Source organism: Pezoporus wallicus, unplaced genomic scaffold (assembly GCF_028554395.1).
Source record: "Pezoporus wallicus isolate ANWC-B61680 ecotype Strahan unplaced genomic scaffold, APGP_CSIRO_Pwel_v1 contig_9547, whole genome shotgun sequence".
Lineage (NCBI taxonomy): Eukaryota > Metazoa > Chordata > Aves > Psittaciformes > Psittacidae > Pezoporus > Pezoporus wallicus.
Window position 1 is genome coordinate 65,257 of NW_026642365.1, and position 24,792 is coordinate 90,048.

The 24,792-nt window shown below is 60.3% G+C and overlaps 1 protein-coding gene across 2 annotated transcripts; it reads left to right on the forward strand.

Moving 5' to 3' along the window:
- Window positions 1-62: 62 nt before the first annotated feature.
- On the forward strand, window positions 63-23,626 carry RASAL3 (RAS protein activator like 3). Of its 2 annotated transcripts, XM_057429563.1 has the most exons (19): window positions 63-173; window positions 2,051-2,459; window positions 3,188-3,306; window positions 3,390-3,474; window positions 5,523-5,602; window positions 5,693-5,754; window positions 5,839-5,971; window positions 6,881-6,979; window positions 8,135-8,665; window positions 9,737-9,881; window positions 10,614-10,758; window positions 11,725-11,961; window positions 13,229-13,430; window positions 13,566-13,669; window positions 15,382-15,694; window positions 16,972-17,079; window positions 19,571-19,770; window positions 21,922-21,997; window positions 23,498-23,626. In XM_057429563.1, the coding sequence occupies exons 2-19, from the start codon at window positions 2,051-2,053 to the stop codon at window positions 23,624-23,626; spliced, it is 3,177 nt and encodes a 1,058-aa protein (XP_057285546.1). In that variant the 5' UTR covers window positions 63-173. The 2 variants fall into 2 exon arrangements, with proteins under 2 accessions (XP_057285546.1, XP_057285547.1); XM_057429564.1 differs by lacking the exon at window positions 63-173 and having other exon boundaries at window positions 2,324-2,459; window positions 3,156-3,306.
- Window positions 23,627-24,792: the final 1,166 nt, after the last annotated feature.

Here is a 24,792-nt window from a genome sequence, read left to right on the forward strand (position 1 = left end):
GGGGGGGAACCTCAGTGGGGCCCAAACCCTATGGAGGAGGCCCAGGAGTGAAGCTCTCGGCATCATCCCCATGGGGCAGAGGCGGAGGTGAGGGTGTGACTGAAACTCCTGCTTGGTCACATGGGGAAGCCACGACAGGAACTGGGTGCTGGAGGAGGCAGAGAGGAGCCGAGGTACCATGGGGATGGGGGGGGAGGACGGGGACAAGAGGGGGGACATGGGGGGGACAAAGGGGGGATACGGGTGGGGGGTACCCCGGGGTGATGCTCCAGCCTTAGGGGTGTGTTTAGGGTGCTAGGGAGGGATGAAGCAACACCCGGAGGGGTGATGGGTGCTGCAGATGAGGGTGTTGGAGGGGGATGGCACCCCAAAAGTGATGCTTTGAACACCACCACCTCCCCCAGATCGTCAGGGTTTGGGCACCCTCCTTGAATCAAAGGGGGTGGTGGTGGGTCGCAAAGCCACCCCCACTCAATGAGGAGGTGCTGCCACCCATGGGTGCACCCTTAGGGTGCTGGGGGGTGCCCAGGGGCTGGGGGTTGGTGATGGGAGGAAATGAGGCTGCTGCGGTGACGGAAGAGACTTGCTTGGGCTCAGGACTGGGGTGGTGCCAGGGCACCTGCATGGGTGTCACCGTATCATGGGTGTCACCGTGTCAAGGGTGTCGTCGTGTCATGGGTGTCACAATAGCTCTGGGTGTCACCGTGATGTGGGTGTCACCGGGCCCTGGTACCTCTGTGCCGTGCTATGGATGGATGCTGCAGGGGCACCCCAGGCACCCACAAATGGGGACCCCTCCATGGGCAGGGGCACCCCGAGGATGGGGCACCCACAAGATGGGAGAAGAGCACCCAGATGGGGGTGGGCACCCAGAGCACCAGATTGGGGTGTGTGGATAGGGGGGCATATAGGGTGCCTATACATGGGTGTCTGGATAGGGACACCCCTGAATGAGGGTCTCCTAAATGGGGGTGCCCAGATATGGGTGCCTGGATAGAGGTGCTCGTATGAGGGCACCCAGGTAAGGGTCCCTGGATGGGGGTGTCCACACAGGGTCCATGGTCATGGGTGCCTATATAGGGGTGCCTGCATAGGGGAAGACTGAATGGGGGTGCCCAGATGTGGGTGCCTGGATGGGGGTCCCCAGATAAGGGCACCCAGATGTGGGTGTCTGGATGTGGATTCCCAGATGGGGGTCCCCCAATAAGGGCACCCAGATGTGGGTATCTGGATGGAGGTACCCAGATAAGGGCACCCAGATGTGGGTACCTGGATGGGGGTCCCCAGATAAGGGCACCCAGATGTGGGTGCCTGAATGGGGGCACCCTGATAAGGGCACCCAGATGTGGGTATCTGGATGGAGGTACCCAGATAAGGGCACCCAGATGTGGGTGCCTGGGTGGGGGTCCCCAGATAAGGGCACCCAGATGTGGGTGCCTGGGTGGGGGTCCCCAGATAAGGGCACCCAGATGGTGGTGTCTGGATGTGGGTGCCCAGATGGGGGTACCCAGATAAGGGCACCCAGATGGGGGTCCCCTGATAAGGGCACCCAGATGTGGGTGCCCGGGTGGGGGTACCCAGATGGGGGTCCCCTGATAAGGGCACCCAGATGTGGGTGCCTAGATGGGGGTCCCCCGATAAGGGCACCCAGATGTGGGTACCTGGAAGGGGGTATCTTGGTGGAGATGCCCCAATAGGAACACTTGGATGGGGCACCCAAATTGGGGCTGATGGGTGCAGGTACCAATTTAGGGGTCCCCAGATAAGGGCCCCCAGATGTGGGTGCCTGGATGGGGGTACCCAGATAAGGGCACCCAGATGTGGGTGCCTGGATGGGGGTGCCCAGATAAGGGCACCCAGATGCGAGTACCTGCATGGAGATATCTTGGTGGAGATGCCCCAACAGGAACGCTTGGATGGGGCACCCAAATTGGAGCTGATGGGTGTAGGTACCAGTTTAGGGGGACCCAGCTAAGGGCACCCATCCCACCCCACCCCCCCACCCCCCCACCATGGACACCCATGGAACGTGGCCCTCCCCATCCCACAGATGGAGGTGATGGAGAAGCCCCCCCTGGGACCTGAGCCACCGACGCTCCTGAAGAGCTACCGATGGCGCACAGCAGCACCCATGGGTGCTGAGCGGGGCGCAGGGTCCCCAGGCAGCCGCCGCTGGACCCGCTTGCAGGGGTGGAAGCGCTCCTACAGCCACCCTGAAGCTGACGGACCCCATAACGGGGTGGGACGGGGCAGCTCCAACCTAGGGGCACCCAAAGGCAGCACCCGCCGGTCCCTCTTCCAAAGGGCTTTTTCAGCACCCACCAAGGGGGCCAAGGAGAGCAGAGCACCCGAGGGTGGCAAAGCCGCCCTGCAGAGGTACCTGTGCTCCATGGCCAAGAGGAAGGGGCATGGGGAGAGTGGAGCCAGGGCTGAGAAGGTGCCTCTTGATGCTGCCGCAGGTATGGGGTGCTGGGAAGGGTGGGGGTCAGGGTGCTGGAGGGGGGGGTGGGGGATGGGGGTGGTGGTTTGGGTGGTGATGACGATGGGTGATGGATTGGGGGGATGGGTGAGGAGGATGGGTGGTGGATTGGGGGGATGGGTGATGATGGTGGGTGATGGGTGATGATGATGGGTGATGGATTAGGGGTGATGGGTGATGAGGATGGGTGATGGATTGGGGTGATGGGTGAGGAGGATGGGTGGTGGATCGGGGGTGATGATGATGGGTGATGGATTAGGGGTGATGGGTGATGACGATAGGTGATGGATTGGGGTGATGGGTGAGGAGGATGGGTGGTGGATCGGGGGTGATGATGATGGGTGATGGATTAGGGGTGATGGGTGATGATGATGGGTGATGGATTGGGGTTATGGGTGATCATGATGGGTGATGGATTAGCAGTGATGGGTGATCATGATGGGTGATGGACTAGGGGTGATGGGTGGTGATGATGGGTGATGGATTGGGGGTTATGGGTGATGATGATGGGTGATATGTTGGGGGTGATGGGTGATATGTTGGGGGTGATGGGTGATGGGTTGGGTGCTGGTGGGCAATGGAAACGGGTGATGCTCTGGGATGCAGTGAGTGACGGCTGGTGGTACCTCCATGGCCACATGTCCCCTGGCACCACCACACTGCCCATGGGTGACAGGGCCATGGTGAGCACCCAATGTCCCCCTGCAGTGAGCACCCATGGGACATCAGCAGCCCTGCTGGCTCCAGCACCCAATGGCCCCGTGTGGGACGTCTCCCACTTCTCACTGGTGGACGGACACTTGGTGCTGGTGGGCCGGGACGAGGAGGTGAGGACATGGGGCCATCCGGAGTCCTTTGGGTGCTGGGGGGCACCCATGGGTGCTGTTGCCTGACCCCCATGTGCCACCAGGCCTCGTGCAGGAGCAGGAACTGGGTGGGGAGCTCCATGGCTGAGAGCTTCAACGCGCACCCAGCAGGCAGCAGGAGGGACCCCGGTGAGTTCATGGCACCCATGGGTGCCCTCACCCTGTGCCGTGGGTGCTGGTGTGTGCAGGTTCGGTGCCTGGAGCCCCTTGGGCCGTGTGTTGTGCCATGCACCCTGCGTGTGCCATATGGTGATGCACCATGCACCATGTGTTGTGCCATGCACCAGGCCATGCAGCCATCACGCACCATGCACAGGGCAGTGAATCTTGGCCATGTCCTGTGCCATGCCCCACACCATGCCCCATAGCATGTACCGTGACATTCCCCATGCATCCCACTGTTCCCCATGCATCCCATCGTTCCCCATGCATCCCACCAGGCCCCATGCATCCCACTGTTCCCCATGCATCCCACCATGCCCCATGCATCCCATCGTTTCCCATGCATCCCACCCGGCCCCATGCATCCCACTGTTCCCCATGCATCCCACCATGCCCCATGCATCCCACCGTTCCCCATGCATCCACCATGCCCCATGCATCCCATTCTTCCCCATGCATCCCTCTGTTCCCCATGCATCCCACCATGCCCCATGCATCCCACTGTTCCCCATGCATCCCACCAGGCCCCATGCATCCCACTGTTCCCCATGCATCCCACCATGCCCCATGCATCCCATCGTTCCCCATGCATCCCACCAGGCCCCATGCATCCCACTGTTCCCCATGCATCCCACCATGCCCCATGCATCCCACCAGGCCCCATGCATCCCACTGTTTCCGATGCATCCCATCTTGCCCCATGCATCCCTCTGTTCCCCATGCATCCCACCATGCCCCATGCATCCCACCATGCCCCATGCATCCCACCGTTCCCCATGCATCCCACCATGCCCCATGCATCCCACTGTTCCCCATGCACCCCACCATGCCCCATGCATCCCACCGTTCCCCATGCATCCCACCATGCCCCATGCATCCCACCATGCCCCATGCATCCCACCGTGCCCCATGCATCCACCATGCCCCATGCATCCCATTGTTCCCCATGCATCCCTCTGTTCCCCATGCATCCCACCATGCCCCATGCATCCCACTGTTCCCCATGCATCCCACCTTGCCCCATGCATCCCACCATGCCCCATGCATCCCTCTGCTCCCCATGCATGCCACCATGCCCCATGCATCCCTCTGCTCCCCATGCATCCCACCAGGCCCCATGCATCCCACTGTTCCCCATGCATCCCACCTTGCCCCATGCATGCCACCATGCCCCATGCATGTCACTGTTCCCCATGCATCCCATCCTGCCCCATGCATCCTACCAGGCCCCATGCATGTCACTGTTCCCCATGCATCCCACCATGCCCCATGCATCCCACCGTTCCCCATGCATCCACCATGCCCCATGCATCCCATTGTTCCCCATGCATCCCTCTGTTCCCCATGCATCCCACCATGCCCCATGCATCCCATCTTGCCCCATGCATCCCACTGTTCCCCATGCATCCCACCATGCCCCATGCATGTCACTGTTCCCCATGCATCCCACCATGCCCCATGCATCCCATCCTGCCCCATGCATCCCATCCTGCCCCATGCATCCCACCCTGCCCATGCCCATGCCCATGCCCATGCCATGCAGCACCCCATGCCCCACGCAGCACCCCATGGCCCGTGCCCCACACGCGCCCCACATGGGAGGAAGCTCTCAGGCTGGCTGCGGGGAGGAAGCGCTGGGTGCAGCGATGTCACCACTTCCTCCCGCTGCTGCGGCTGCTGATGGGTGATAAAACCCCTTGGGGCTCCTCACCATGGGGCCCCGGTGCTGCTCAGCACCATGCAGGGACCTGCCTTACCCCCCAGCACCCACACGGCCAGGGCAGGATAAACCCCTCTAGCCCCCTTCTCCCTTTCACCCATCAGCACCCATTTGGCTGCATCTGAGGGTGATGGATATGGGGGGGGGGGGGTACCAGCAGGATTTGGTACCCACATCCCAGCGCATGGTTGATGGGAATAGGGGTTATGGGTGCATCCTGCCCCCCCCCCCCCAAGCCCTGGCTTGGTGCTGGGGTGCTGGTGAATGGGTGCCAATGCTGGGTGCCCCCCCCCAGACCCTGCTGTGGACCAGCAGAGCACCCATAGCCCAGGGAGAAGCCCCGAGAGCGACACCTCCCAGTTCCACAACGTCAAGGTGGGCACCCCCAGCACCCATCACCCCCAACCCCTGCCGGCGCTCCGCACCCATGGGTGCTGCAGCACCCAGCTCCTTCCCCACACCCAGGGGCTCCTATGGAAGAGGCTTTGGGACCGCAAGGGACGTGGTGGTGGCCCCGGCAGCGACAGGTACAGCACCAAGGGGATGGGTGCCCGGGGTGGGCCATGGGTGCTGCTGAGGGTGCTCCGGTGATGGGGTCTGTGCCCCCACAGGGTCCCCAGCCGCTGTGGGTCCAGGGAGTCGCTGCTGCCAGCACCCAGCGTGCCCGAGCTGGACCTCAATGGGGACAACGTCCTCGTGCGGCCCCTGCACGGCAGCATCGTAGGGGAGAGGTTCTGCTTCCAGGTAACGGGGTGCCCTGCACCCAGGGGGGCACCCATAGGGGCACCCCAGGGAGCTTAAAGGGGACCCTGGGGCACCCAAAACACCATGGAGGGGCACCCAGAGCAGTGCAAGCACCCTGAAGGGGCACCCAGAGCATCCTGGAGGGGCACCCAGAGCAGTTCAAGCACCCTAAAGGGGCACCCAGAGCATCCTGGAGGGGCACCCAGAGCAGTGCAAGCACCCTAAAGTGGCACCCAGAGCACCCTGGATGGGCACCCAGAGCAGTGCAAGAACCCTAAAGGGGCACCCAGAGCAGTGCAAGCACCCTAAAGGGGCACCCAGAGAACCCTGGATGGGCACCCAGAGCAGTGCAAGCACCCTAAAGGGGCACTCAGAGCAGTGCAAGCACCCCAAAGGAGCACCCAGAACAGTGCAAGCACCCTAAAGGGGCACCCAGAGAAGTGCAAGCACCCTAAAGGGGCACCCAGAGCAGTTCAAGCACCCCAAAGGAGCACCCAGAACAGTGCAAGCACCCTAAAGGGGCAACCAGAGCACCCTGGATGGGCACCCAGAGCAGTGCAAGCACCCTAAAGGGGCACCCAGAGCATCCTGGAGGGGCACCCAGAGCAGTGCAAGCACCCCAAAGGGGCACCCAAAGCACCATGGAGGGGCATCCAGAGCAGTGCAAGCACCCTAAAGGGGCACCCAGAGCATCCTGGAGGGGCACCCAGAGAAGTGCAAGCACTCTAAAGGGGCACCCAGAGCAGTGCAAGCCCCCCAAAGGGGCACCCAAAGCACCATGGAGGGGACCCAGAGCAGTGCAAGCACCCTAAAGGGGCCCCCAGGCGCTGTGAAAGGTACCCCCAAAGGACACCCCAGCCCCTCCATGGCACCCATGGGTGCCCCTGCAGACGCCCTCCCTGCACCCAGGTGATCACGGCCGAGGGCAGCCGCTCCTTTGGGTGCACGTCCCTGGCCGAGCGCGACCGCTGGATCGAGGAGCTGCGCCGCGCCGCGCAGCCCAACAAGGTGGGAGCATGGGGGCACCCATGGGGCACCCCCGGCACCCATAGGGTGCCCCCAGCACCCAGACAGGAGGGAGCGGACACCCCCCCCCCCCCCCCCTCCAGCCCACTCTGGAGTCCTGGGTCCCCTGGATGGGGTTGACCCCTCCTGTCCCCATGCCCTGCCCTGCCCCTGGGTCCCCTCCTGTTCCCTGTATCCACCCATGTCCCCCCATATCTCTTCCATTCCCCCATGGCCCCTCCTGTCCCCCTTCTCCCCCATCCCAGCATCCACCCAAAACTCTGTCCCCGGCCCCCTTCCCCCTCACATTCACCCACACCTCCATGTCCCCCTTGTCCCCTGTCTGCTTGTCCCCATATTGCCATATCCCCAAGTCCCCATGCCCCCATATCTCCATATTCCATATCCCATATCCCCATGTCCCCATATCCCCATGTCCCCATATCCCATCTCCCCATCTCCCCATATCTCCATATTCCATATCCCATATCCCATCTCCCCATATCCCATCTCCCCATATCTCCATATTCCATATCCCCATGTCCCCATATCCCATCTCCCCATATCTCCATATTCCATATCCCATATCCCATATTCCCATGTCCCCATATCTCCATATTCTGCATCCCATATCCCATATCCCCATGGCCCCATATCCCATGCCCTATATCCCCATGTCCCCTATCCCATATCCCATGCCCTGTATCCCATACCCCATATCCCATACCCCATATCCCTTACCCGACATCCCATACCCCATACCACCTATCCCATACCCCATATCGTATATCCATATCCCATGTCCCTGCACCCCATACCCCATGCCCTGTATCCCATACCCCATATCCCATACCCCACATCCCATACCCCATACCCCGCATCCCATACCTCATATCCTATACCCCACATCCTATACCCCATACCCACATCCCATACCCCATACCCCACATCCCATGCCCCATACCCCATATCCCATACCCCATATCCCATACCCCCTATCCCATACCCCCTACCCCATACCCCACACCCCACATCCCATACCCCATATCCCATATCCATATCCCATGTCCCTGTACCCCATATCCCATGCCCTGTATCCCATACCCCATACCCCATACCTCATACCCCATACCCCATAGCCCAAACCCCACCCTACAGGATAGCTGCGAGCGCCTGGAGCTCTCCCTCACCCTCTGGGTGTACGAAGGCCGGGACCTACCCCCTCGGCGGCGCCTCCGTTGCCACCTCCACCTCGACGGCTCCCTCTTCGCCCGCACCACGGCCAAGGTGGCCGGGCCCGATGGAGACCTCTTCTGGGGCGAACTCTTCCAGTTGGGCGCCCTCCCACCCACCCGCGCCCTCACCCTCGCCCTGTGCCACGATGAGGACCCAACTCAACCGGTGGCCTCCATCACCATCCCCTTGACCGAGCTATCGGGTGCGAGGCAGCCCATGGAGCGCTGGTACCCATTGGGAGGCCCCGGCGAGCGGGTGCCGGCGCTGCGGGTGCGCGGGCGCTACCGGGAGGTACGGGTGCTGCCCATCGTGCGCTACAAGGAGCTGGCTGAGTTCATCACCTTCCACTACCGGGAGCTCTGCGCCCATCTGGAGCCCGTCATTGCTGCAAGGCACAAGGAGGAGCTGGCCGGCGCCTTGGTCCGCGTCTTGCAGAGCACTGGGAAGGCCAAGGTGGAGCGGGGATGTGGGCATGGTGGGGTGGGGTGGGATGGGTGGGTTGGGATGGGATGGGATGGATGGGTTGGGCTGGGATGGATGGGTTGGGTTGGGATGGGATGGATGGGTTGGGCTGGGATGGATGGGATGGATGGGATGGGTTAAGTTGGAATGGGATGACATCAGGTGGATGGGTTGGATTGGGATGAATGAGTTGGGTTGGGTTGGGATGGATGGGATGGGATGGGTTGGGATGGGATGGGTTAGGCTGGGATGGGATGAGATCAGGTGGATGGGTTGGATTGGGTTGGGATGGATGAGCTGGGTTGGGTTGGGTTGGATGAGTTGGGTTGGGTTGGATGAATTGGGTTGGGATGGGTTCGGTTGGGATGGGATGAGATCAGGTGGATGGGTTGGATTGGGTTGGGATTAATGAGTTGGGTTGGGATGGATGTGTTGGGTTGGGTTGGATGAGTTGGGTTGGGATGGGTTAGGTTGGGATGGGATGAGATCAGGTGGATGGGTAGGATTGGGTTGGGATTAATGAGTTGGGGTGGATTGGGGTCGGTTGCGGTGGATGAGTTGGGTTGAGGTGGGTTAGGTGGATGAGTTGGGTTGGGTTGGGATGGATGAGTTGGGTTGCGTTGAGATGGATGAGTTGGGTTGGGATGGATGTGTTGGGTTGGAGTGGGGTGGGATGTATGCATTGCATTGACTTGGATCGGTTGGGTTGGAATGGGTTGGTTTGGAATGGGTAGCTTGGGTTGGAATGGGTTGGGTTGAGCTGTAATGGGGTGAGATCAGGCAGGTGTGTTGTGTTGGGGTGGGATGGGATGGCTAAGTTGGGTTGGGCTGAGATGGATGAGTTGGGTTGGGATGGATGAGTTGGATGCATTTGGTTGGAATAATTTGGGTTGGGTTGAGTTGCGTTGTCATGGGATGGGATGTGTAAATAGGGATGGGATTGCTGGGATGGGAAACACAATCCAGGGGAGTGCCAGGAGATCCTGGAACATCCCAGGGTGGGAAGATCAAGTCAGTTGGGTCCATGGGTACCCCCTGGGCCCTCAACACAACCACCTGCAGTCATTCCTCATCGACCTTGGTGTGACGGAGCTGGAGCGCTTCGATGACCGCGAGGCCCTCATCTTCCGGGAGAACACCTTGACCACCAAGGCCATCGACGAGTACATGAAGCTGGTGGGGGGCAAATACCTCCAGGACACACTGGGTACGGCTGAACAGGTCTTTATGGGACATTATGGGGTGTCTGGGGTGCATGACAACTTGGGCATGACATTACAAAGTGCTCCAGAGCATTATGGATTGGGTTGACCTGGGATGGGATGAGATCAGATGGATGGGTTGGGATTGATGAGTTGGGTTGGGGTGGATGGGTTGGGGTGGATAAGTTGGGTTGGGCTGGATGAGTCGGGTTTGGAAGGATTAGTTGGTATGGGATGGATGGGTTGGGTTGGGTGAGTGGTGTTGGGTTGGATGAGTGTGGTTGGGATGGATTAGTTGGGATGGGATGGATTAGTTGGGTTAGGATGGGTTGGGTTTGGATAGATGGGTTGGGTTGGGATGGGTTAGGTTGGGGTGGGATGGGTTGGGTTGGGATAGATGGGTTGGGTTCGGCTGGGTTGGGTTGGGATAGATGGGTTGGGTTGGGATAGATGGGTTGGGTTGGGATAGATGGGTTGGGTTGGAATGGATGAGTTGGGTTGGGATGGATGGGTTGGGATGGATAGATTGGGTTTGGATGGATGAGTTGGGTTGGGATGGATGGGTTGGGTTGGGATGGATGGGTTGGGATGGGATGGATAGATTGGGTTTGGATGGATGGGTTGGGTTGTGCTGCAGGACACCCAGAACATCCATGGGGATGTGATGGAGGCTGGTCACAGCCATCCCCATGGTGGTGGCTGGTTGGTCCCCTCATGGGCTGCCCTTTGGTGTCCAGGTGAGGCTGTGGCCCAGCTCTGCACCTCGGAGGAGAGCTGTGAGGTGGATCCCAGCAGATGTGGTGGCCTCGACCTCTCTGACAACCAGAAGAACCTGCAGCAGGTCTGCGAGGAGACCTTCCAGCGCATCGCTGCCTCCTGCGAGTGAGGGACAGCCCTGCATGGGCATGGGATGGACATAGAGATGGACACCAGCAGGGGCAATGGGGCTGGCATGAAGGAGGCCACCAACGCCAGGAGGACCTGGGGATGGATGTGGGCACAGGGATGTGTTTGGGGACAGGGAGAGGAATGGGAAGAAGGACAGGCACTGGCACCAGGATGGGCATGGGGATGGGTCTGGGGACTGGCACCAGGATGGGCATGGGGATGGGCATGGAGATGAGCACCACCAAAGACCCAGGTCCAACCTCAGCAACAAGCACAGGGGCCCAGCACAGGCCAAGCACAGGCATGGTGGGCACCGCATCCCAAGCTAGCCATTCCAACCCAACCCATCCAAGCCAATGAAATGCATCCATCCCACCCCGCTCCAACCCAACTTATCCATCTCAAAGCAACCCAACTCATCATCCCAACCCAACTCATCCATCCCAACCCAACTCATCCTAACCCAACTCATCCATCCCATCCCAAATAATCCATCCCAACACCACTCATCCAACCCAACCCATCCACCCCAACCCAACTCATCCATCCCAACCCAACTCTTCCCAACCCAACCCATCTATCCCAACCCAACCCATCCTAAGACAACTAATCCATCCCATCCCAACTAATCCATCCCAACCCCACTCATCCAACCCAACCCATCCACCCCAACCCAACTCATCCATCCCAACCCAACTCATCCCAACCCAACCCATCCTAAGCCAACTAATCCATGCCATCCCAACTAATCCATCCAAACCCCACTCATCCAACCCAACCCATCCATCCCAACCCAACTCATCCGCCCCAACCAACCCCAACCCAATTCATCCATCCCATCTCAACCCAACCCAACTCATCCACCCCAACCCACCCCAACCCAACTCACGGTGGCACATGGGGGTGCTCCAGGACCTCCCTCCTGGCCCAGCACCCCTGAGGGTGTCTCTGTCCCTGCAGCACCTTCCCTGTGGAGCTGGGTGAGATCTTCATGGCGTGGCGGGAGGCGTGCGTGGCGCGGGGGAAGGAGCCCATCGGCCACCGCCTGGTCTCGGCCTCCTTGTTCCTGCGCTTCCTCTGCCCCGCCATCATGTCCCCCAGCCTCTTCGGCCTCATCCAGGAGTACCCGAGCGAGGCCACGTCCCGCACCCTCACCCTGGTGGCCAAAGTCATCCAGAACCTGGCCAACTTCACCACGTACGGCACGGTACCAGCATGGGGGGGGGGGGGGAACATGGCCATGGGGCGACGGGGACATCTCCATTCCATGCATGGACCTGATTTGGCTCAACTGCAGAGTCTCACATGTCATCTGTGGGGGCCTGACCTATGGAGGTTTGGTCCATGAACATGGAAGTGTCATCACCCATGTGCTGGCTTGTAGACAGGGTGGTGACATGGTGCAGGGACATTGACTGGGTTCAGGGGATGGCTCTGGTCTTGGGTCTAGGGATGGACTTGGAATCACTGGTCCCAGTTTGGCTTCAGAGGGTGGGGTTGGACCCTGACGGGTCCAATGACTTGGTCTATGATCCTGGAAGTGGCCTGGTCCATGACCATGGTGGTGGCCCATGACCATGGAGGTGGCCCATGACCATGGAGGTGGCCTATGACCATGGTGGTGGTCCATGACCACGGTGGTGACCCATGACCATGGAGGTGACCCATGACCATGGAGGTGGTCCATGACCACGGTGGTGACCCATGACCATGGAGGTGGCCCATGACCATGGAGGTAGCCCACGACCATGGTGGTGGTCCATGACCATGGTGCTGACCCATGACCATGGAGGTGGCCCATGACCACGGAGGTGGCCTATGACCATGGAGGTGGCCCATGACCACGGTGGTGGTCCATGACCACGGTGGTGACCCATGACCACGGTGGTGACCCATGACCATGGAGGTGGTCCATGACCATGGAGGTGGCCCATGACCACGGTGGTGACCCATGACCATGGTGGTGGTCCATGACCACAGTGGTGGTCCATGACCACGGTGGTGACCCATGACCACGGTGGTGACCCATGACCATGGAGGTGGTCCATGACCATGGAGGTGGCCCATGACCACGGTGGTGACCCATGACCATGGTGGTGGTCCATGACCATGGAGGTGGCCCATGACCATGGTGGTGGTCCATGACCACGGTGGTGGTCCATGACCATGGTGGTGGTCCATGACCATGGAGGTGACCCATGACCATGGAGGTGGTCCATGACCACGGTGGTGACCCATGACCATGGAGGTGGCCCATGACCATGGAGGTAGCCCACGACCATGGTGGTGGTCCATGACCATGGTGCTGACCCATGACCATGGAGGTGGCCCGTGACCATGGTGGTGGTCCATGACCATGGAGGTGGCCCATGACCATGGTGGTGGTCCATGACGACGGTGGTGGTCCATGACCATGGTGGTGTCCCAGGCCATCACCCAAGTAACCAGCCATGGTGTTCCCCAGCTTTGGCGAGAAGGAGGCCTACATGGGCTTCATGAATGAGTTCTTGGAGCACAACTGGAGCACCATGACAGGCTTCCTGCAGAGCGTGGCCAGCCCTGAGAGCAGTGGTCACGTGGCCACCTACGACGGCTACGTGGACCTGGCCCTGGAGCTCGCCACCCTCCACCTTCTGCTCTGTGACATCTTCTCCAGCCTGGACCAGGTGCCACCAACCCATTTGTCCCCAAGGGTGGCTGGCAGGAGTGGTGGCCACCTCCTTCTCCCCACCTATAGAGTTAGTGTCCACTGCCCCATGGCCACCCATTGTCACCTTAACATCCATGTCTTGTCCTGGTAGGCCACACAGAAGGAGCTGGAGCCCCTGCCCACCATCCTCACTGCCATCAAGGAGGGGACCCCTGTCCCTGTTTCCGTCCGTCTCAGCTCCACCACAGAGCGAAGGTATCAGTGGGTGGACACAGGGACACGTGGTTCTGGTTGGATTTGGGGGATGTTTCTGGTACCAACTGGATTGGGGGTGTCTCTGGTTCTTGTTGGGCTTGGGGTGTCTCTGGACCTGACTGGGTTTGAGGTGCTTCAGGTCCAGGCTGGGGCCAGGACGTGGGTTTGATCCCAACGGGATTTGGGGTGCCTCTGATTCTGTTTTGGTTCATGGTGGTTCTGGTCCCTCCTGGGTCCTGGTCCCAGTTGGGCTCAGGTTGGTTCTGGTCCCTCCTGGCTCCATCATCCTCCATCATCCATCCATCCATCATCCATCCATCATCCCTCCATCCATCCATCCATCCATCCATCATCCATCATCCATGCATCCATCATCCATCCATCCATCGTCCATCCATCATCCATCATCCATCCATCGTCCATCCATCCATCCATCCATCATCCATCCATCCATCCATCCATCCTCATCCATCCATCCATCCATCCATCCTCATCCATCCATCCATCCATCCATCCATCCATCATCATCCATCCATTCATCCATCCATTCATCCATCCATCCATCCATCCATCCATCCATCCATCCATCCATCCATCCATCATCCATCATCCATCCATGCATCCATCCATCCACCCATCCATCCATCCATCCATCATCCATCCATCCATCCATCATCCATCCATCATCCATCCATCATCCATCCATCCATCCATCCATCCATCCATCATCCATCATCCATCCATGCATCCATCCATCCACCCATCCATCCATCCATCCATCATCCATCCATCCATCCATCATCCATCCATCCATCATCCATCCATCCATCATCCATCCATCCATCCATCATCCATCCATCCATCCATCCATCCATCCATCCATCCATCCATCCATCATCCATCCATCCATCCATCATCCATCCATCCATCCATCCATCCATCCATCCATCCATCCATCCATCATCCATCCATCCATCCATCCATCCATCCATCCATCCATCCATCCATCATCCATCCATCCATCATCCATCCATCCATCATCCATCCATCCATCCATCCATCCATCCATCCATCCATCATCCATCCATCCATCATCCATCATTCATCATCCATCCATCCATCATCCATCCATCCATCATCCATCCATCCATCCATCATCCCTCCATCCATCCATCATCCATCCATCCATCCATGCATCCATCCATCCACCCATCCATCCATCCATCCATCATCCATCCATCCATCCATCATCCATCCATCCATCATCCATCCATCCATCATCCATCCATCCATCCATCCATCCATCCATCCATCCATCCATCCATCCATCCATCCATCCATCCATCATCCATCCATCCATCATCCATCCATCCATCCATCCATCCATCCATCCATCATCCATCCATCCATCCATCCATCCATCCATCCAACCATCCAACCATCAACCATCCATCCATCATCCATCCATCCATCCATCATCCATCCATCCATCCATCCAATCCATCCAGCCATCCATCCAATCCAATCATCCATCCAACATCCAACATCCATCCATCCATCCATCCATCCATCCATCCATCATCCCATCCATCCATCCATCCATCCATCCATCCCATCCATCCATCCATCCATCCATCCATCCATCATCCATCCATCCATCATCCATCCATCATCCCTCCCTCCCTCCCTCCACCCACCCCTCTCACCCGCAGGCCAGCAGAGAGCTTCAAGCCCGGTTTCGTGCCCCCGCGGGACCTGAGCAAGCACAGCCCCCTCATCAAGAGCCAGTCCCTGCTCAGCATCCGCCGGGGCCGGGGCCGGGAGGACGGACCCGACCCGGAGCCAGCCCCGGCCCCTGCCCCGGCATCGGCCGCGGTCCCGGGCCGGGAGCGCCGCAACGTTCAGCGCACGCAGAGCGTCCCGGCGCGGAGCAGCGGGGCCCGGCGGCACCAGAGCAGCGCCCAGCACCGGGCAGAGCCGGCGGCCGCGGAACCCCCGGGGGCCGTTGGCCCCTGCGATGCCCCGGTAAAGGCACCGCAAACCCTGGTGTGGGGCTGGGGACATGGGGGGGGGGGGGGGGGGGGGGGGTGATGGGTGCTGTGAGCGCAAAGCACCCCAGGGTCCTCCCCATCACCCCCGGGTGCCCCTCATCACCCCTCGGTGCCCTCCTGCTCCTGGGTGCCCCTCAGCACCTCTGGGTGCCCCTCATCACCCCTCGGTGCCCTCCTGCTCCTGGGTGCCCCTCAGCACCTCTGGGTGCCCCTCATCACCCCTCGGTGCCCTCCTGCTCCTGGGTGCCCCTCAGCACCTCTGGGTGCCCCTCATCACCCCTGGGTGCCCCTCATCACCTCTGGGTGCCCCTCATCACCCCTGGGTGCCTTCCTACCCCTGGGTGCCCCTCATCACCTCCGGGTGCCCCTCATCACCCCTGGGTGTCCCTCACCACTCCTGGGTGCCCCTCATCACCTCTGGGTGCCCCTCATCACCCCTGGGTGCCCCTCATCACCTCTGGGTGCCCTCCTACCCCTGGGTGCCCCTCATCACCCCTGGGTGCCCCTCACCACTCCCAGGTGCCCCTCATCACCCCTGGGTGCCCTCCTACCCCTGGGGGCCTCTCATCACCTCCGGGTGCCCCTCATCACCCCTGGTTTGTCCCTCACCACTCCTGGGTGCCCCTCATCACCCCTGGGTGCCCCTCATCACCTCTGGGTGCCCTCCTACCCCTGGGTGCCCCTCATCACCCCTGGATGCCCCTCACCACTCCCAGGTGCCCCTCATCACCCCTGGGTGCCCTCCTACCCCTGGGGGCGCCTCATCACCTCCGCATGCTCCCATCATCCCTGGGTGCCCCCCATCACCCGTGGGTTCTCCACATTACCCCTGGGTGCCCCCCATCACCCCTGGATGCCCCCCTACTCCTAGATGCCCTCCATCACCCCTGGGTGCCCCCCATCACCCCTGCGTGCCCCCCATCACCCCTGGGTTCTCCCCATCACCCCTGGGTTGTCCCCATCACCCCTGGGTGCCCCCCATCACCCTGGGTGCACCCCTACCCCTGGTTGCACCCCATCATCCCTTGGGGTGCAACCCCCTATCCCTGGGTACCCAACAGCACTCCCTGGGTCCTAATGCCCCCACTCTGAGTACTACTGGGTCCTAAAGCCCCCCTCCCATCAGTCAACTGCCCCTTGGCTCACCAGCACCTTGCGTGCACCCCTTGGGGCCCCTCACCTGGAATTGCCACCACCTCAGGGTGACACCCGGGGTGACACCAGCACCCATGGGTGTCCCCGGTGCCGCAGGGACGCGGGAAGCTCCGCAAGTCCACGGTGCCCTGGCAGCGCTACGTGGAGGAGGTGGCAGCGGCGGTGGCACAGGGCGAGCTCTACGGCATCCACCCATGGGAGGAGGTAACCATGGGGTGGTGGCACCCAAAAGCCATTGGGGAGCCCCATTGGAGATGGGAACCAATGGGTGGTGGCACCCTGAAGCCATTGGGGAGCCCCATTGCAGAAGGGAACTATGGGATGGTGGCACCCAAAAGCCATTGGGGAGCCCCACTGGAGATGGGAACCAATGGTTGGTGGCACCCTGAAGCCCATGGGTGCCCCCTTGGATGAAGGGAACCAATGGGTAGTGGCGCCCCGAATCCCATGGGTGCTCCACTGGAGATGGGAACCAATGGGTGGTGGCGCCCCGAAGCCCATGGGTGCCCCATCGAAGACGGGAACCAATGGGTCAATGGGTGGTGGCACCCAAAAGCCATTGGGGTGCCCCATTGCAGAAGGGAACCAATGGGTGGTGGCGGCCCGAAGCCCATAGGTGCCCCCTTGGATGAAGGGAACCAATGGGTGGTGGCACCCAAAAGCCATTGGGGTGCCCCATTGGAGATGGGAACCAATGGGTGGTGGTGCCCCGAAGCCCATGGGTGCCCCATTGGAGATGGGAACCAATGGGTGGTGGTGCCCCGAAGCCCACGGGTGCCCCATTGGAGATGGGAACCAATGGTTGGTGACGCCCCAAAGCCCATGGGTGCCCCATTGGATGAAGGGAACCAAGGGGTGGTGGCGCCCCGAAGCCCATGGGTGCCCCATTGGATGAAGGGAACCAATGGGTGGTGGCACCCAAAAGCCATTGGGGTGCCCCATTGGAGATGGGAACCAATGGGTGGTGGTGCCCCGAAGCCCACGGGTGCCCCATTGAAGATGGGAAACAATGCGTGGTGGTGCCCCGAAGCCCATGGGTGCCCCATTGGAGACGGGAACCAATGGGTGATGGCACCCAGAAGCCCATGGGTGCCCCATTGAAGATGGGAACCAATGCGTGGTGGTGCCCCGAAGCCCATGGGTGCCCCATTGGAGATGGGAACCAATGGGTGGTGGCACCCAAAAGCCATTGGGGTGCCCCATTGGAGATGGGAACCAATGGGTGGTGGCGCCCCGAAGCCCATGGGTGCCCCATTGGAGATGGGAACCAATGGTTGGTGACGCCCCAAAGCCCATGGGTGCCCCATTGGATGAAGGGAACCAATGGGTGATGGCGCCCCGAAGCCCATGGGTGCCCCATTGAAGATGGGAACCAATGCGTGGTGGTGCCCCGAAGCCCATGGGTGCCCCATTGGAGATGGGAACCAATGGGTGGCGGTGCCCCGAATCCCATGGGTGCCCCATTGGAGATGGGAACCAATGGTTGGCGGTGCCCCGAAGCCCACGGGTGTCCCATTGGAGATGGGAACCAATGGGTGGCGGTGCCCCGAAGCCCACGGGTGTCCCATTGGAGATGGGAACCAAGGGGTGGTGGCGCCCCGAAGCCCATGGGTGCCCCATTGGAGATGGGAACCAATGGGTGGCGGTGCCCCAAAGCCCATGGGTGCCCCATTGGAGATGGGAACCAATGGTTGGTGGCGCCCCAAAGCCCATGGGTGCCCCATTGGATGAAGGGAACCAAGGGGTGGTGGCGGCGCCCCGAAGCCCATGGGTGCCCCATTGGATGAAGGGAACCAATGGGTGATGGCGCCCCGAAGCCCATGGGTGCCCCATTGGAGATGGGAACCAATGCGTGGTGGTGCCCCGAAGCCCATGGGTGCCCCATTGGATGAAGGGAACCAATGGGTGGTGGCGCCCCGAAGCCCATGGGTGCCCCATTGGATGAAGGGAACCAATGGGTGGTGGCACCCAAAAGCCATTGGGGTGCCCCATTGGAGATGGGAAACAATGCGTGGTGGTGCCCCGAAGCCCATGGGTGCCCCATTGGAGACGGGAACCAATGGGTGATGGCACCCAGAAGCCCATGGATGCCCCATTGAAGATGGGAACCAATGGGTGGTGGCGCCCCGAAGCCCATGGGTGCCCCATTGGAGATGGGAACCAATGGTTGGTGACGCCCCAAAGCCCATGGGTGCCCCATTGGAGATGGGAACCAATGCGTGGTGGTGCCCCGAAGCCCATGGGTGCCCCATTGGATGAAGGGAACCAATGGGTGGTGGCGCCCCCGAAGCCCATGGGTGCCCCATTGGATGAAGGGAACCAATGGGTGGTGGCACCCAAAAGCCATTGGGGTGCCCCATTGGAGATGGGAAACAATGCGTGGTGGTGCCCCGAAGCCCATGGGTGCCCCATTGGAGACGGGAACCAATGGGTGATGGCACCCAGAAGCCCATGGATGCCCCATTGAAGATGGGAACCAATGGGTGGTGGCGCCCCGAAGCCCATGGGTGCCCCATTGGAGATGGGAACCAATGGTTGGTGACGCCCCAAAGCCCATGGGTGCCCCATTGGATGAAGGGAACCAATGGGTGGTGGCACCCAGAAGCCCATGGGTGCCCCATTGGAGATGGGAACCAATGGGTGGCGGTGCCCCTAAGCCCACGGGTGCCCCCTTGCCCCCATCCTTGTCCCCCAGCAGGCGCGGGTGCTGCGGGCGCTCAGGCAGGAGGTGGAGGCGCAGCAGGAGCAGGCGCGGGCGCTGGAGCTGCGCGTGGCCGAGGCGGAGGAGCGGCTCCGGGGCGCGGAGCGGGAGCGGGAGCAGCAGCGGGAGCAGCTCCGGGGGCTCCGGGGGCAGCTGGAGGAGGCCAATGCCCGAGCGGGCACGGTGGGAGCCAGGTAAGGAGGGGGGGGCACAAAGCGGGGGAGGCACCAAAGCAATGGGTGCTCCGGAGCAATGGGTGCACCAAAGGAATGGGTGCTCCAAAGTAATGGGTGCCACAAAGCAATGGGTGCACCAAAGGAATGGGTGCCCCAACTTAATGGGTGCACCAAAGCAATGGGTGCTCCGGAGCAATGGGTGCATCAAAGGAAGGGTGCCACAAAGCAATGGGTGCTCCGGAGCAATGGGTGCACCAAAGGAAGGGTGCCACAAAGCAATGGGTGCTCCAAAGCAATGAATGTGCCAAGCAATGCGTGCTCCAGAGCAATGGGTGCTCTGGAGCAATGGGTGCACCAAACCAATGGGTGCTCTGGAGCAATGGGTGCACCAACTTAATGGGTGCACCAAAGCAATGGGTGCTCCGGAGCAGTGGGTGCACCAAAGGAAGGGTGCCACAAAGCAATGGGTGCTCCAAAGCAATGGATGTGCCAAGCAATGCGTGCTCCAGAGCAATGGGTGCTCTGGAGCAATGGGTGCACCAACTTAATGGGTGCACCAAAGCAATGGGTGCTCCGGAGCAATGGGTGCACCAAAGCAATGGGTGCTCCGGAGCAATGGGTGCATCAAAGCAATGGGTGCTCCAAAGTAATGGGTGCCACACAGCAATGGGTGCACCAAAGGAATGGGTGCTCCGGAGCAATGGGTGCTCCAAAGCAATGGGTGCACCAAAGGAATGGGTGCACCAAAGGAATGGGTGCACCAAAGCAATGGGTGCTCCGGAGCAATGGGTGCACCAAAGCAATGGGTGCACCAAAGTAATGGGTGCCACAAAGCAATGGGTGCACCAAAGGAATGGGTGCTCCGGAGCAATGGGTGCACCAAAGCAATGGGTGCTCCAGAGCAATGGGTGCACCAAAGCAATGGGTGCCCCAACTTAATGGGTGCACCAAAGCAATGGGTGCTCTGGAGCAATGGGGGCACCAAAGCCATGGGTGCTCCGGAGCAATGGGTGCACCAAAGCAATGGGTGCTCCAGAGCAATGGGTGCACCTAAGCAACGGGTTCACCTAAGCAATGGGTTCCCCTAAGTAATGGGTGCTCCTAAGCAATGGGTGCTCCAAACCAGTGGGTGCCCCAAGCCAGTTGGTGTCCTAAACCAGGGGGTGCCTCAAAGCAATGGGTGCCCCAAATAAATGGGTACCCAAACGAATGGGTGCTTCAAAGCAGTGGGTGCCCCATACCAGTGGGTGCCCCATACCAATGGGTGCCCCATACCAGTGGTGCCCCATACCAATGGTGCCCCATACCAGTGGGTGCCCCATACCAATGGATGCCACATACCAATGGGTGCCCATACCAGTGGGTGCCCCATGCCAATGGTGCCCATACGAGTGGGTGACCCATACCAGTGGTGCCCCATACCACTGGGTGCCCCATACAAATGGGTGCCCCATACTAATGGTGCCCCATACCAATGGGTGCCCCATACCAGTGGGTGCCCCATACCAATGATGCCCCATACCAATGGTGCCCCATACCAGTGGGTGCCCCATACCAATGGTGCCCCATACCAATGGGTGCCCCATACCAGTGGTGCCCCATACCAGTGGTGCCCCATACCAGTGGGTGCCCCATACTAATGGTGCCCCATACCAATGGTGCCCCATACCAGTGGTGCCCCATACCAGTGGGTGCCCCATACCAATGGGTGCCCCATACCAATGGTGCCCCATACCAGTGGGTGCCCCATACCAATGGGTGCCCCATACCAATGGTGCCCATACCAATGGTGCCCCATACCAGTGGGTGCCCCATACCAGTGGGTGTCCCATACCAGTGGTGCCCCATACCAATGGGTGCCCATACCAGTGGGTGCCCCATACCAATGGTGCCCATACCAGTGGGTGCCCCATACAAGTGGGTGCCCCATACCAATGGTGCCCCATACCAATGGTGCCCCATACCAGTGGGTGCCCCATACCAGTGGGTGCCCCATACTAATGGGTGCCCCATACCAGTGGGTGCCCCATACCAATGGTGCCCCATACCAGTGGGTGCCCCATACCAATGGTGCCCCATACCAATGGGTGCCCCATACCAATGGGTGCCCCATACCAGGGGGTTTCCCTCCCCCATTCCAAGAGCTGGGCTCTTCCCATGCCCCCCCAGGCTGACAGCGGCTGAAGGCAACAGGAAGAAGGACCTGGAGAGGCTGAAGGGCAGCGAGGAGAAGAGCCGGGAGCTGGTGAGGGCTGGGGCGTGGGGCACCCATGGGTGACAGGGCTGGCAATGGGTGACAATGGGTGACAGAGGGGAACAATGGGTGACAGGGGTGGCAATGGGTGACAATGGGTGACAGGGGTGGCAATGGGTGACAATGGGTGACAGGGGTGGCAATGGGTGACAGGGGTGGCAATGGGTGACAATGGGTGACAGAGGGGGCAATGGGTGACAATGGGTGACAGAGGGGGCAATGGGTGACAATGGGTGACAAAGGTGGCAATGGGTGACAATGGGTGACAAAGGTGGCAATGGGTGACAATGGGTGACAGAGGGGGCAATGGGTGACAATGGGTGACAGAGGGGGCAATGGGTGACAATGGGTGACAAAGGTGGCAATGGGTGACAATGGGTGACAAAGGGTAACAATGGGTGACAATGGGTGACAAAGGGGAACAATGGATGACAGAGGTGGCAATGGGTGACAATGGGTGACAATGGGTAACAAAGGGGAACAATGGGTGGCAAAGGTGGCAATGGGTGACAATGGGTGACAAAGGGGAACAATGGGTGACAAAGGTGGCAATGGGTGACAAAGGGGAACAATGGGTGACAAAGGTGGCAATGGGTGATAAAGGTGGCAATGACAATGGGTGGCAATGGGTGACAATGGGTGACAAAGGGGAACAATGGGTGACAAAGGTGGCAATGGGCGACAATGGGTGACAAAGGGATACAGTGGGTGAAAAAGGGTAACAAAGGGTGACAATGGGTGACAAAGGGGAACAATGGGTGACAAAGGTGGCAATAGGTGACAATGGGTGACAGTGGGTGGCAATGGGTGACAGTGGGTGGCAGTGGGTGATAGCGGGTGGCAGTGGGTGATAGTGGGGGACAATGGGTGACCAAGGATCAAAATGGATGATAAAGGTGGCAATGGGTGACAGTGAGTGACCAAGTATCATAATGGGTGACAAAGGGTGACAATGGGTGACAATAGGTGGCAATGGGTGACAACAGGTGTCAAAGGGTGACAATGGATGGCACTGGGGAGCAGTGGATGGCAATAGGTGACAATGGACAGCAGTGGGTAGCAATGGGTGACAACGGGTGTCAGTGGGTGTCAGTGGGTGTCAATGGGTGTCAATGAGTGTCAACGGGTGACAATGGGTGACTGGGTGACAATGGGTGTCAATGGGTTTCAGTGGGTGTCAATGGGTGTCGGTGTCAGTGTGTGTCAATGGGTGACAATGGATGACAATGGGTGTCAATGGGTATCAATGGGTGTCAATGGGTGTCAGTGGGTGTCAATGGGTAACAATGGGTGACAATGGATGACAATGGGTGTCAATGGGTGACAATGGATGTCAATGGGTGTCAGTGGGTGTCAGTGGGTGTCAATGGTATCAATGGGTGTCAACGGGTGACAATGGGTGTCAATGGGTGTCAACGGGTGACAATGGGTATCAATGGGTGACAATGGGTATCAATGGGTGTCAATGGGTGTCAATGGGCTGCCTCGCAGGAGAGCCGAGTGCTGGCGCTGGAGCAGGAGCAGGGGCAGCTGCAGGCGGCCATCACCCAGGCCTTGGGCCACCACAGGAGGGTGGGCCACCGGGTGCTACGGGACGATGCCCAGGCCACCAGCGTGTGACACCCCCCCCCCCCCCCCTCATCCCAGTGCATCTCTAGGGCTTCCCCACGGGGTCACCCCCATCCCATGGGAGAATAAAGAGCATTGGGGGCACCCGCACAGGGTGGCTGTGTCCTGAACCCCCGCCTGGGACACGATGGGTCCATGGGGACCATTTGGGGCCATGGGGACCTGGTGGGGCCATGAGGAGCCTTTGGGGCCATGGGGACCTGGTGGGGCCATGGGGAGCCTTTGGGGCCATGGGAAAACATTGGGGCCATGGGGACACATTGGGGCCATGGGGGTACATTGGGGCCATGGGGACACACTGGGGCCATGGGGACACAATGGGGCCATGGGGACACATTGGGAACATGTGGACGCATTGGGGCCATGGGGACACATTGGGGCCAGGGGGACCCTTTGGAGCCATGGGGCCACATTGAGGCCATGGGGACCCTTTGGGGCCATGGGGACACGTTGGGACCATGGGGACACATTGGGGCCATGGGGACACTTGAGGACTATGGGGACCTTTTGGGGCCATGGGGACACACTGGGGCCATGGGGATACATTGGGACCATGGGGACACATTGGGGCCATGGAGACCCTTTGGGGCCATGGGGACCTGTTGGGGCCATGGGGACTCATTGGGGCCAGGGGGACCCATTGAGGCCACAAGGACACATTTGGGCCATGGGAACCCGTTGGGGACATGGGGACGCTCCAGGACTGTGGGGACCCTTTGGGGCCATGGGGACACACTGGGGCCATGGGGCCCCTTTGGGGCCATGGAGACCCTTTGGAGCCATGGGTACACACTGGGGCCATGGGGACACGTTGTGACCATGGGAACCCGTGGGGCCATGGGGACCCTTTGGAGCCATGGGTACACACTGGGGCCATGGGGACACGTTGGGACCATGGGAACCCGTGGGGCCATGGGGGTACATTGGGTCCATGGGGACCCTTTGAGGCCATGGGGCCACGTTGAGGCCATGGGGACCCTTTGAGGCCATGGGGACCCTTTGAAGCCATGGGGACCCTTTGGGTCCATGGGAACCCTTTGAGGCCATGGGGCCACGCTGGGGCCATGGGGCCCCTTTGGGTCCATGGGGCCGCCATGGGGCCACGCTGTGTTCGCCCCTTACGATACCTCCCCATTCCGCCACTCTCAAGATGGCGG